Genomic DNA, 14,396 nt, shown 5'->3' on the forward strand with positions numbered 1-14,396 from the left:
GGTGTGGGAAGAAAGAGGCAAAACTGCTGTGAGAAAAGAGGTATCTGAAAACAAAATCATTGCGTGGAATGGTCTCGGTTTTACTTTTTCGCCAAGTCATTGATTCGATATATCTCGCTATTTGCTCCATTTTTATCCATGTCTGAACTAACCCTTGATGTGAATGTCAAGAACACAAATTACAATACATCTGTGGCTTTAGCCAATGCATCAAGCACGCACCCGGGTCAAGGACCAACCGTTTTCTGGAGTATGTTCTTTGTTATCCTTGCTTGTCTGTGCATAATAAGTGATCAAATTATCATTTCATTCCGTTTCAAATAAAAAAAATCACTTATGAAACAAAGCATTTTGTTTCAGGATGTGTTCCCTAAGTTAAAGGATCTGAAGCTGTCGTTAATTAACCTGGAGAAGTTATGGCAGGGCACTGTTCTCGATATGCCTTCTTCCTTTCAAAATTCAGGCACTGTTCTCGATATGCCTTCTTCCTTTCAAAATTCAACAAGCTTAATTGTCGATGCTTGTGGTAGACTAAAACATGTATTATCACCATCTATGGTTGCAAGTCTTGAGAAACTCAAAAACCTTGAGATATGCAATTGCAAGGCAGTGGAAGAAATAGCAGTCGCAGATGGATGTTCACGATTGTTCACAGGTTAGCCTCTTACACCACCATTCTCTCTTGATACTATAGCTCAATGATGGCCACTCTTGTTCACAATCCCTTCTGAAGCAATCTTACTTTCCTAATTATTTAGCAGTAAATGACCAAGTCATGCATGAATATTCTTAGTTTAAAAAACTATATATTTAATCCTTATGTTCTTAAATAAATTTATAAATAGATTCTTCTCGTCTATTTCACATTCTTTTCCAATTTATTTTGACTTTTTTATTTTAAGAATTGAATGATGAGCAAAGAAAACCAAACCTCTAATGAAAATATTCTGTTTTTCTCATAGCCTATATACTTTGCTTAATGTAAAGTGATCATGAAAAATATCACCTGAACCTCTAATAAAAATAGATATAAATGATTGAAAATTATAAATGCAAATTGGTATAAAAATTAAGGCTGGGGTGGATGGACCTCCACTGTTATTAGTAATAGATCAGATCCAGGAATGAGTAGAAACCAATATGTAACATTAACTGGTCTAATTGGAGCTCAAATGGTAGAGCGCTCGCTTTGCATGCGAGAGGTACAGGGTTCGATCCCCTGCATCTCCAATTCTGTTTTGTTTTGCTTGAATAGAGTATTCAGCTAAAACAGTATTGTGTTCCAACTGCCAAGAAATCCCATCTCCAAGTGTTTTTTTAGTGTATAAAGACGTTTGTTTCCCTGTGAAACATGAACTCTGTACAGAGAAGCGAGGACATCCCTATTCATACCTTCTACTTTGGGCATTACCGGAGCTCAAGAAATTCTATCCAGGAAGACACCGACATATGTGAAAGAAATAATTATGTGTGTATCACTGTGACAAATTGGAGGTATTTGATTCAGAACATACATGGGAACACACCCTTTACTCTTTTTTGTTTTCTCTGCTATAATCCATTTCCATCACAAGATCTCATTGGACAAAATTTTAGACAACAATTACACATAATTCAAAAAGAGACCCACCTGTCTATGCTGCAATTATTTTGGTCTTCCAAATACTATTTGAAGGGAGACACTTTCTACAATTATTTTTATTTAGATTTTCTAAATCTTGAAAAATTTCACATTAGTATAATAAAAAAGATATAATTTTTTTTATCTGGATTGAAAGAGCTTTATTATTCAAAAATAATTAGCTTGCTAGCTATTTTCATTTTTAGATTTAAATTAAGTACTATTTCAGATTTTTTTTTCAATTTTCCTTTTTGCTTTCTTATTTTTTTCATCTATTTAGATTAATATTTTCAATTTAATTAGTTGGGATATTTTTTTATATTTAATTAATTTTTTTATATATAAAATACAGATTTTTCAAAAACTATCAAAGATTTCAGTTTTATCCATAATCAAGGACTTGGCAGAGTTCAATTGGTTAGTTCTCCAAAGCGGGCCCCTAGATTCTGCAGTAAGTCAAGTTGTTCTTTTTCTTTTTTTCCCTCTCTCTTTATGAAGGAAAGATGCGCTCTTTCAACTATACAGAGAATAATCATTAAGCCATCCACTGTTGCTCTCATCCATTCCCTTGCTTTCTCACTGCTGATAAACCTTTATAATCTGCAGTAATATTTGCATTTCTGCTCACTGGTCTGAAATCACTGCTCTGTTGATTAGCTGAAACAAGAGGTATGCTTGCTTAAAGACTTTTCCATTTTTCTTCTTTTATCACTTGATTCCAGAGACCCTTTGATGTTAATTTGCTGTTCATCTTGATTGCTTTCTTTCTTTCTTTGTTACTTTATACTTTTGAAAAGCCTCTGCTTTGCTGCTTGTTTATTATTTGTGTTGTTTTTGCTTTATTAAACCTAGCTGTTTATAATCTGCAGTAATATTTGCACCTCTCTGCTCACTGGTCTGAAGTCACTGCTCTGTTGATTAGCCGAAACCAAGAGGTATGGTTGCTTAAAGACTTTTCCTTTTTTCTTCTTTTATCACTTGATTCCAGAGACCCCTTGATGTTAATTTGCTTTTCATCTTGATTGCTTTCTTTCTTTCTTTGTTACTTTATGCTTTTGAAAAGCCTCTGCTTTGCTGCTTGTTGATTGTTTGTGTTGTTTTTGCTTTATTAAACCTCAGCTGTTTATAATCTGCAGTAATATTTGCACCTCTGCTCACTGGTCTGAAGTCACTGCTCTGTTGATTGGCTGAAACCAAGAGGTATGGTTGCTTAAAGACTTTTTCTTTTTTCTATTTTTATCACTTGATTCCAGAGACCCTTTGATGTTAATTTGTTTTTCATCTTGATTGCTTTCTTTCTTTCTTTGTTACTTTATGTGTCACGACCCGATTCCCGGATACATGACCGGTATATAGGCAAGATTCCCCTCCAAAGTTCCATACCTATGCGAACCCAAACTTACATACAAATTTATCCATTAAATAAGTCAATCAGAGTTCAACGCAGCAGTAACAACAAAACTAACTTTATAATATAATTTAATTGACTTAATACAAGAGTTAATATAATTTCATAGTTTTGGATCACTAACTAGACATAAAGGAAAATGTACAAATTACAACCAAAAGAGCAGGTTCTGAAGGTCCAACAAAAGTGACCTGCTATCAAGTTATAAGCCTGAAAAGGATAAATAATGAGAGGGTGAGTTCAACAACTCAATGAGTAGATAACGTTCAATACACACACACAAGGTAATACTACAATGAGAAATATATATTCAATTATGACTCTAGGTTCTTATAGGAAGGTTTCTCAAATAGGCCATAACAAAAATATCATATGGTAAAACTCGTCAGAAAATCAAAATGCAATGAGCATGAGGCTCCGTACTGTGGGATGATCAGTCCACACGGGTTGGTGACTCCCCCGACCAACTAGGGTTCAAATACGATGTGCACAAAGACCACCACTACCCTGTTAGCATGGGTATTCTGACCAGCATACCATAGGTTCATAATCATAATCAAACATATATATTCATATCTTAAGGCTCAACTCATGACATCAATCAAATGAGGAGCTATCAATTCAGAATTCAATTCAAAATATATACTAGTTCATATCAAGAATTCAGATTCAACAATTGATCATGCTTTATCATAACAAGGATAATAATAAACATATAATTATCAAGAATCATGATCCAATTCTTATTAACAAATCAAATATTTATAATATTTCTCATGCATATGGAAAATTATCCACTCACCTGACTCGAAAGCAAACAAAAGTCAAAAGCAGACACCGAAGAAAATCCTACTGACGTCCCGCCAGTAGAATATCAGAATTATCTGAATAAAAAGGAGACATATTCAAGAACGACTCGAAAGAACATTTAACCTATTTAATACATTTAACTAAGGGTGTATTTCGTAACCCTATATGTTTTTGAATAACTAGTCAATTTTCTCAAAAACTAAAAACTTTAACGGTTTTCCTGAAATCTAATCCATAATAAAACAAATAATAAAATTGATAATAATTCACTAAATAACCCTCAATTATTCATCAAACTAATCTACAAAAGGTAATATTACAGCTAGGGACTAATCTGGAATTTATCATATTTTTAAGGTTCAAATTGTAACTTTTGTCAATTGAAGGACCAAACTAAAAATATCATAAATCCATGACTATACTGAAGTTCTGACCATAATTAATCCTCAATTCTGTCCAAAATATCTCATTATGCTCCAGGGACCATTCTGGAATTTTTTAAAATTTTTAGGGTCAAATGGTAATTTTTGTCAAATTGGAGGATAAAATTGAAAGTGTTTAAAATTCATAACTCTACTGGAATTCTGCCCATAATTCATATGTTATTCTGTTCAGAATCTCGGAATATGCTCTAGGGACCAATCTGCAATTTTCCAAAGTTTGGGGACTAAACTGTAATTTTCACAAATTGAGGGACCAAACCGAAATTTTGTCATCTTCAACCTCTAACCCAGAATTTCAACAGAAAACCTACTGTTGTTTCCAGATTTCTAACTCAAAATTCACCATTTACACAATTCATAACTCAAAATCATCACAATCTTCCATAATCAACTAAATAATCAATTACCCACAACAATCAACCCCATAACATTCAAATTAATTCATCAATTAAACCCAAAACACAAATTTCAAAAACCTAACATTCATCAAAACTGAAATTTAAAGTTCAAAAAACACATTTATACATTTATAAACCTAAATCTTACCTTTAAACTTATTTTCTTCAACTCCGCTTAATTTCCCTTCTAACTTCCCTCTTTTCTCTTCTTCTTCTTCTTTCCCCTTTCTCTTCTGCCGGTTTTGTTCTCTTAAAATTTCAGATTTCTTTTTTTTATATATATATTTATCAAATTTGTTGAATTACTACAATACCCTTCATTCATTTATTTCTACATCTAAGCCTTCAAGGGCTTTATAGCCTTTTCCTATTTCCTTAATTCAAAACATTACATTACGCTTGTGAAAAGCCTCTGCTTTGCTGCTTGTTTATTATTTGTGTTGTTTTTGCTTTATTAATGTTAGTTGACTTGCAACAAAGAAATCCTTTTGCTGTTCATTTCTGATTTAATTTGTTCATTGCAGTTCCTTGATTGCTTGATTCCAGACAAGAAGAAGAGTTAAGTTTCATTGGACATGGAATTTGTGATTTCTATTGTAGCCACAGTTGCTGAGCTGTTAGTTGTTCCCATTAAGAGACAGATTGGTTATGTACTTGATTGTAATACCAATATTCAGAACTTAAAAAATGAAGTTGAGAAGCTGACAGATGCAAAAACAAGGGTGAATCATTCTATAGAGGAGGCTAGAAGGAATGGGGAAGAGATTGAAGTTGATGTTGAGAACTGGCTGACAAGTGTTAATGGGGTCATTGGAGGGGGAGGTGGTGTCGTTGTAGATGAATCAAGTAAGAAGTGCTTCATGGGTTTGTGTCCTGATCTAAAGCTACGTTATCGGTTGGGTAAAGCAGCGAAGAAGGAGTTGACGGTTGTTGTTAATCTCCAGGAAAAAGGGAAATTTGATAGAGTTTCTTACCGTGCTGCTCCATCGGGTATAGGGCCTGTCAAGGATTATGAGGCCTTTGAATCAAGAAATTCTGTATTAAATGATATTGTGGATGCATTGAAGGATTGTGATGTGAACATGGTTGGGGTATATGGGATGGGTGGTGTGGGGAAGACCACACTTGCGAAGAAGGTTGCTGAACAAGTCAAGGAGGGTAGGCTGTTCGATAAGGTGGTTCTGGCAGTTGTGTCACATACTCCAGACATCAGAAGAATTCAAGGTGAAATAGCAGATGGGCTAGGACTCAAATTAAATGCAGAGACTGATAAAGGAAGGGCAGATCAACTATGCGAGGGATTGAAGAAAGTGACTAGAGTACTTGTAATTCTTGATGATATTTGGAAAGAACTTAAATTGGAGGATGTCGGAATCCCTTCAGGGAGCGATCATGAAGGATGCAAGATACTCATGACTTCAAGAAATAAAAATGTACTGTCTCGGGAGATGGGCGCAAACAGAAATTTCCAGGTTCAAGTTTTGCCTGTAAGAGAAGCATGGAATTTTTTCGAAAAGATGGTGGGGGTTACCGTTAAAAATCCTAGTGTACAACCTGTTGCTGCTGAAGTAGCCAAAAGATGTGCAGGTTTGCCGATTTTACTTGCTACAGTTGCTAGGGCACTGAAAAACGAAGATTTATATGCTTGGAAGGACGCCTTGAAACAGCTAACAAGGTTTGATAAAGATGAAATTGACAATCAAGTTTACTCGTGTCTGGAACTGAGTTACAAAGCTTTGAGAGGTGATGAAATCAAGTCATTGTTCTTGCTTTGTGGGCAATTCCTAACTTATGATTCTTCAATCTCAGACTTGTTAAAGTATGCTATAGGCTTGGATTTGTTCAAGGGACGTTCCACATTGGAAGAAGCTAGAAACAGACTGCGTACATTGGTGGATGAACTTAAAGCCTCTTGTTTGTTGCTAGAAGGTGACAAGGATGGAAGAGTGAAAATGCATGATGTTGTTCAAAGTTTTGCCTTCTCTGTTGCATCAAGGGACCACCATGTGCTTATCGTGGCAGATGAATTCAAAGAATGGCCAACCAGTGATGTGCTTCAACAGTACACTGCAATCTCTTTGCCTTACCGGAAAATTCCTGATCTTCCTGCAATATTAGAATGTCCAAATCTCAATTCGTTTATACTGCTGAACAAGGATCCCTCACTGCAAATACCAGACAACTTTTTCAGAGAAATGAAGGAGCTTAAAGTCTTGGATCTGACACGAGTTAATCTTTCACCACTGCCTTCGTCACTTCAATTTCTTGAGAACCTTCAAACGCTGTGTTTGGATGGTTGTGTTTTGGAAGATATATCTATAGTTGGAGAGCTAAAGAAGTTGAAAGTTCTCAGCTTAATCAGTTCTGATATTGTTTGTTTGCCAAGAGAAATAGGAAAATTGACTCGTCTGCTACTTCTAGATTTGAGCAATTGTGAAAGGCTTGAAGTAATATCACCAAATGTCCTTTCTTCCTTGACCCGGCTAGAAGAATTATATATGGGAAACAGCTTCGTGAAATGGGAGACTGAAGGATCAAGCAGTCAAAGAAACAATGCTTGCCTGTCAGAATTGAAGCGTCTGTCAAACTTAATTACCTTACACATGCAAATTACAGATGCAGATAATATGCTCAAAGACTTGTCTTTTCTCTTTCAAAAGCTGGAAAGGTTCAGAATATTTATTGGAGATGGGTGGGACTGGTCTGTTAAGTATGCAACCTCAAGAACTTTGAAACTTAAGCTCAATACAGTTATTCAGTTGGAGGAGTGGGTGAACACGCTGCTGAAGAGCACTGAAGAACTTCATTTGCAAGAACTGAAGGGTGTTAAGAGTATCCTCAATGACTTGGACGGGGAAGATTTCCCTCGGCTGAAGCATCTTCACGTTCAAAATTGTCCTGGAGTTCAATATATCATCAACTCAATCAGGATGGGTCCTCGAACTGCTTTTCTGAACTTGGACTCACTGTTTCTTGAAAATTTGGATAACTTGGAGAAGATCTGCCACGGCCAACTTATGGCAGAGTCGCTTGGAAAGTTGAGAATTTTGAAGGTAGAAAGCTGTCATAGGTTGAAGAATTTATTTTCAGTCTCCATGGCAAGAAGACTTGTGCGACTTGAAGAAATCACAATAATTGATTGCAAGATCATGGAAGAGGTTGTCGCTGAGGAAAGTGAGAATGATACTGCTGACGGTGAACCGATAGAGTTCGCTCAATTACGTAGACTGACACTGCAATGTCTGCCTCAGTTCACAAGCTTTCACTCTAATAGAAGGCAGAAGCTATTAGCAAGTGATGTGAGGTCAAAAGAAATTGTTGCGGGGAATGAGCTTGGGACTTCCATGTCACTTTTCAATACAAAGGTCTGGTTTGCTCTTTTAACAAGCTATTATTTGTGCTTTTAACCTCAAAAAACAAAAACCCATTCTCACGAGTAGACAAATTGAGGGCTTTGATTTATTTATTTTTATCTCGCTGAAAATATAAAGAACTTAATAAAACAAAATATGTGCATGCAGATTTTATTCCCCAATTTGGAGGACCTGAAGCTCTCCTCCATCAAAGTGGAAAAGATATGGCACGACCAACCTGCTGTGCAGCCTCCCTGTGTTAAAAACTTAGCAAGCATGGTTGTGGAGAGTTGTAGTAATTTAAACTATTTATTGACATCTTCTATGGTCGAAAGTCTTGCTCAACTCGAAAGGCTTGAAATATGTAATTGCGAGTCCATGGAGGAAATAGTTGTTCCAGAAGGAATCGGAGAAGGCAAAATGATGAGCAAGATGCTATTCCCCAAACTACACCTCCTAGAGCTCAGTGGTTTGCCAAAACTCACAAGATTCTGCACCAGTAACTTGCTTGAATGCCACTCCCTGAAAGTGCTGATGGTAGGGAATTGCCCTGAACTGAAGGAATTTATTTCCATCCCATCAAGTGCAGATGTCCCTGTCATGAGCAAACCTGACAACACAAAATCAGCTTTCTTCGATGACAAGGTCATTTTATTTCAAAAGCATGCTTAATTTGTGAGCTTGCCTCACACGTGTATTTTGTTTCTATGTTTTACCCCAACGGTGATATTTTGTTATGGGCGTTGGCAATCTATTAACAGAATGGAATTGTTACTGCAGGTTGCATTCCCTGACTTGGAGGTATTTCTAATTTTCGAAATGGATAATTTGAAGGCGATATGGCACAATGAACTCCATTCTGATTCCTTTTGCGAACTGAAGATTCTGCATGTTGGGCATGGAAAGAATTTACTGAATATTTTCCCTTCCAGTATGCTGGGAAGATTACATAATCTAGAGAATCTGATTATAAATGATTGTGATTCAGTAGAAGAGATTTTTGATCTCCAAGTGCTCATAAATGTGGAACAAAGACTTGCTGATACAGCCACTCAATTGAGAGTTGTGCGTCTAAGGAATCTTCCACATCTGAAGCATGTTTGGAATAGGGATCCACAAGGAATTCTTTCCTTCCATAACCTATGTACTGTGCATGTCCGGGGATGTCCTGGTCTAAGAAGTCTCTTCCCTGCCTCTATAGCCCTAAACCTTCTACAACTTGAAGAGCTTCTGATAGAAAATTGTGGAGTGGAGGAAATTGTTGCAAAGGATGAAGGACTAGAAGAAGGTCCTTCATCCTTTCGGTTTTCGTTTCCTAAAGTTACCTATCTGCATCTTGTGGAAGTACCAGAACTAAAGAGATTCTATCCAGGAGTACATGTATCAGAATGGCCGAGGTTGAAAAAGTTTTGGGTGTATCACTGTAAGAAAATTGAAATATTTCCTTCAGAAATCAAGTGCTCTCACGAACCATGCAGGGAGGACCACGTGGACATCCAGGGTCAGCAACCACTTCTCTCATTTAGGAAGGTATGATCCTCAACCCTATTCCAAGCACGTACACGCTCCACATCTTTCTAATTTTCACATAAACTTTCATTAGACCGTTATTATCACGACTTGAATTCTGAATTCATGACTATCAATGCATGAGCGGTGGTGTAAGGACACTTCATCTACCCTAAGTTTTAAAAAGAACATATTAAAAGAATAAATTATTAAAAAATCTTAAATTTTATAAGAAAAATTTCCTGATTATTTTATAACTTGGTTATTTTTATATTTATCCACATGTTTTTAAAAATTCTAATTTACATTATAAATTTTGTTGTGCACTTGAAAGTACAAAGAATAATTATAAAAATAACTAAGTTATAAGATTATCATGATGATTTTTATTTCTTTTTTATAACCCAATTTTCATTTTTTTTTATCTTGATTTTATATTCACAAGTACCAGATAAAGTCCTAAATTAGATAAGATAGCAAGTCTTTTGTCACGGTTCGTGCATGTATACACCGTATATATTTTCATGATATTAATACAATAGAGCAGTCATTTTTTTACATGACGTTGAAAGTTAAGTGGCATCGCAACATTTTATAATTTTTTAAAATATTATATTATTTAAAATTAATAAAACTAAATGGTAGTTCAAAAATTTCTCATCAATAATTTATAATATTCATTATATTATCAAAATATAAACTTAATTAAAACAAGGTAATGGTGGAGTATCTAAGACATCGAGTAAAAACTAAAAGGAAAGCCTCACGAAATAAGAAATATTGACCAAAACTAAAGAAGCAAAAACACTTAACAAAGTTCACCTGCTAACAAAAAATAAAAACTTGAAATAATATTAAAAATGAGGGGTAAGTTCAATCAACTCGGTAAAGAAATAATATTTAATATAAATCTTAGATATTAATAGTTTTGCAAGATGATTTATCTTCACACACACTAAGCATATTATCATAAAGTAGTGGAATACATGTCAGTGACCAGATGACACCCGAAAGTGATCACTGTGGAAGGATCAATCATCATAGATTGATGCCTCTCTCATGACTAGTTAGGTATATAGAATATTATGCACATATGCTAACTACACTCATAGTTATTAAACCTGTCACCTAGTCGATCTGGTGGCTGGACCGGTCTGGGTAAGGCAAAAGACCGGAATAGGCAAAACCCAGTTGAGACCTTTTTTTTTTCAAACGTGTTTTTTCTTCTAGTTAGAGACCCCTCTTGTTTTGTATTTTTTTAGTTGATATTTAACTAAACCTTTTCAAAGTTCACTTTATAAATATTAGAAGAATGTTTTATTTTTTCAATGTGGGATTTGAAGCCCTTTAATATATATACTCTATGTTCATAAGAAAAACGTTATGTTTTTTCAATGTGGGATATAAAACTTTTTTTATTTAAATACTTCAATTTAAAAGGATAATATACTAACATAGTATCTTTTCAATGTGGGATAAAAAACCTTTTAAAATAATCTCTTAAACTTCATTATTTATAATATGTATAGCTTATATTCACTTGAATTATTTCTTAATTTTTTCATATGAAATATTAAAACTTCAAATATATTTTTTTAATTTTTCCGTGTTGATTTAGGTTGACCCGAGACCACCCGTGTAACCCGGGACTCGGCTTCTTGGTCGGGTCTGATAGCTATAACTACTCTCCGTTAGTATGATGTTACTGATAAGTCCTATATAAAAACATAATAAATATTCGTATAATTATTATATTAAATAGAATTTAATTCAACAAAATCTGAGTGCAGATTCAAGAATAGATGAATACTCGGAAAATAAAGCAACATATATAAATATTCAAGTAATTAACTAGTTATAATCATCATATAATAAACACACATATTTATTTATATTACATGCATATTAAAGATTATCCAACTCACCCATAAAATGCAGAACTAAAAGGAATACCAGATAAAAGACCTAAAAATCCTATTGAGGATCATTAGAAGTATCTATAAAACATATACAAAATATATTAAAAAAACAATCCAAATAAAATATTCCAATGCATAAAAGAAACCAGGTTTAGTCTCCTAAGTTTAGGGACTCAAACGATAATTTTTTCAAAAACAGGGACCAAAACATAATTTTACTAGAATTGGATGACCAAATTGTAATTGTCAGAAATACATAACTATATTGAAATTTCACCCATAACCCATACTAAATTCTATCCAGAATCTCAATTTACGTTCTAGGAACCAAACTATAATTTTTCCAAAATTTAGGGACTAAATTGTAAATCTCCAAAATAGAGGGACTAAACTAAAAATTACACAAATCAATTATCAAACAGAGGTTCATCATCCTTAACCTCTTAAGAATACGGTCCAGAATTCCAAAATATATTTTAGAAGTCAAATTATTATTTTCTAAAGTTTAGGGACTAAACTGTAATTTTCTTTAATAAATGACCAAAATAAAATTTCATCATCTTCAACCCCAAGACCATTCTGACCAGATTTTTCAGCAAAGTTTAAATAAATTTCTTAACCCATAACAAATCAATTAAATTAATTAATTAACAAATCCTTATTTCTAATAACACATTTAAAATTAATCACTTAAGTTTAAACCTATAATAATCACGAATCAATATTATCAACATAAATTTCAAATCTTTATAAATTCTAATATCTTCTTTAATCCTTTCATAACCAAACCATGATCAAAAGTAACATGAAAGGAAACCATTTATATGTTACCTTCACCTTTTTTAAATTCAAAAACTCAAGATCAAAAACCAAAATTATTGGTTTGATAAGAGGATGGTCACGACAGTTACAAGAGTTAGAAGAGAGAAAAACAATTCTCTCATAACTTTTTCATGTATATTTAGGTTAGCTTGGACCCGGTTTCGATCGTGCCAAGGGTTTGGATCTTACCGTTATTATTAATTATGTTTCCATTAAAGCAAGGTGAATTTGGATGACATCTCAATATTTGGTGAATCAATGAAGCATGATGACTTCTCTTGAGGGATACATATGTTGTGTGATGTGTTCAATCTAAAAGCCACTGCCCCTCTGCAGAAAGAGAATTCTTATTGAAAGATTGACAAAGCTTTTGCATTCATAACATTACAAAACTGAAGCTAGAGCTCACGTGGCACAATTCATTTAGTCAAGTGTTCAGTTGATCTTCCTATGCACAGCTATAAACTTGTTAAGAAAACGTCAAGTCAAGCATGCTTTCTTTTGATTGGTTTTCAGATCATCCCCAACTTGGAGGATTTATATTTGGAAAGTAAGGATGCATCGGCATTATTGAAAAGCCTGTGCCCTCAAGACTTCTATTACAAGCTCAAAGTTCTCAATCTGGTTTGCTTCCATGATGCACATGCAACTTTTCCAATTGATCTCCTTCCAAGGTTCCCTAAATTGGAAAAACTTATTGCGGGATGTAGTGAGTTCAAAGAGTTGCTCCCGTCTAGACTTGATTGCATGGAGAAGCATGCAAGAGTTCTTTCATCGATACGATACTTAGAGTTGCAAATTCTTCCTTGCCTAGAGCATTTATGGAAGAGCAATTCCCAACTGGACCAAGCTCTGCAGACTCTTGAAACTCTAGTGGTACAGAATTGCAGCAGTTTGATTTATTTAGCTCCATCCCGTGCTTCTTTCCAAAATCTAACAAATTTGGATGTGCGGGATTGCAAGAGATTAGTAAAATTAGTGACATCCACAACAGCAAAAAGTCTGGCGCAACTCACAAGAATGAGTATAAAGGACTGCGGTATGGTTACAGAAATAGTAGCAAACGAGGGAGAGGGAATAAAAGATGAAATTGTCTTCAGCAAATTAGAAATATTAGAGCTTCATCTTTTACCAAGCCTAACTAGCTTTTGCTCAGAAAAACACAGCTTTGATTTCCCATCTCTGGTAGAAGTAACTGTCGAACAATGTCCTGAGATGAAGTTTTTCTCCAACGGAGCACTGAGCACTCCCAAGCTGCGGAGAGTTAAATTGACTGAAGAGGACAAGAAAGGATCCTGGGTTGGAAATCTTAACACCACAATACAACAGTTGTCTACACAAACGGTAAGTACCGATCAATCATTCCAATTTCTGTAAACCATGAAATAAGTAACTAGGTATCTAATTTTGCTTGTATTTAACTATTTCAGAAAGCTCAAATTGCTGGAAGTTCATCATCGTAAAAGCTTGAGATACATGCTTGCTCCACCGATGGGTTCGATCCCTGTGCAGCTCCTAGAGTTGGAAGTAAAAGGCTGTCCCAAGATTGAAGAAATTGTCACAAATGATTTACCAGGTGCGGTAGATCTTCTGAGAGAACAAAAAGCAAATGCAACTGATGGGGCCACTGAACCACGGATGATACGGGACAAGAAGATTTGAAGAAAGAAAAGGAGAGAAAGGAAGAAAGGAGGGAGAAGAAGATGAGAGGAGCAGGAGAAGAGGAGGGGGAGGAGGAGAAATCAATGATCTTCATGATTCATTGTCAAAACTGTATGTAATGTAAAATACAATACATATAAATATCCAACTCTACCCAAACATTGATTTACAATTACTATAAAGAAATGGTGTTTTCATGTAAAAATATTATAATTGTAAATTTTGTTAATTAATTTTTCATGGTAAAATTGTAATTTTAGGTTTTTTTAAGAAAACAAGTTTTTCTTATATATATATATATATATATGCAATTGTTATTTTTTATCATTTTACATTTAGTCTATTTATCACTATTTCTTTTTTTTATCTTATTTTTTTTTAATTTTTTTTAATTTGTTTTTCTTTAATTTTTTTAAAATATATTTTTTTATTTTTTACACTTTGAATATTT

The 14,396-nt window shown here is 34.4% G+C and overlaps 1 protein-coding gene and 1 long non-coding RNA gene across 5 annotated transcripts; one reads left to right on the plus strand and one right to left on the minus strand.

Moving 5' to 3' along the window:
• The first annotated feature begins 2,072 nt into the window (after window positions 1–2,072).
• Window positions 2,073–14,199, plus strand: LOC18098862 (probable disease resistance protein At4g27220). Of its 3 annotated transcripts, XM_024600719.2 has the most exons (8): window positions 2,073–2,290; window positions 2,491–2,556; window positions 2,758–2,821; window positions 5,205–8,045; window positions 8,202–8,678; window positions 8,814–9,563; window positions 12,800–13,627; window positions 13,714–14,199. In XM_024600719.2, the coding sequence occupies exons 4-8, from the start codon at window positions 5,256–5,258 to the stop codon at window positions 13,744–13,746; spliced, it is 4,878 nt and encodes a 1,625-aa protein (XP_024456487.2). In that variant the 5' UTR covers window positions 2,073–2,290; window positions 2,491–2,556; window positions 2,758–2,821; window positions 5,205–5,255; the 3' UTR covers window positions 13,747–14,199. The 3 variants fall into 3 exon arrangements, with proteins under 3 accessions (XP_024456487.2, XP_052308900.1, XP_024456488.2); XM_052452940.1 differs by lacking the exon at window positions 2,758–2,821; XM_024600720.2 differs by lacking the exon at window positions 2,491–2,556.
• On the minus strand, window positions 2,075–4,926 carry LOC112327488 (uncharacterized). 2 transcript variants are annotated; one of them, XR_002981743.2, is made up of 4 exons: window positions 4,829–4,926; window positions 3,832–3,913; window positions 2,736–3,239; window positions 2,075–2,212 (listed from the first exon to the last, which is right to left on the minus strand). It is a non-coding gene; the product is annotated as an uncharacterized LOC112327488 (long non-coding RNA). The 2 variants fall into 2 exon arrangements; XR_008059237.1 differs by lacking the exon at window positions 3,832–3,913.
• Window positions 14,200–14,396: the final 197 nt, after the last annotated feature.

This window comes from Populus trichocarpa, chromosome 5 (assembly GCF_000002775.5).
Source record: "Populus trichocarpa isolate Nisqually-1 chromosome 5, P.trichocarpa_v4.1, whole genome shotgun sequence".
NCBI lineage: Eukaryota > Viridiplantae > Streptophyta > Magnoliopsida > Malpighiales > Salicaceae > Populus > Populus trichocarpa.

What these genes read in the sequence shown, in the direction of transcription:
- LOC18098862 (XM_024600719.2), top strand. Translation starts at nt 5,256, where the DNA reads ATGGAATTTGTGATTTCTATTGTAGCCACAGTTGCTGAGCTGTTAGTT. An exon ending in TGTCACTTTTCAATACAAAG is followed by an intron (nt 8,046 to 8,201) that starts GTCTGGTTTGCT and finishes ATGTGCATGCAG; the next exon opens with ATTTTATTCCCCAATTTGGA. An exon ending in CAGCTTTCTTCGATGACAAG is followed by an intron (nt 8,679 to 8,813) that starts GTCATTTTATTT and finishes TTGTTACTGCAG; the next exon opens with GTTGCATTCCCTGACTTGGA.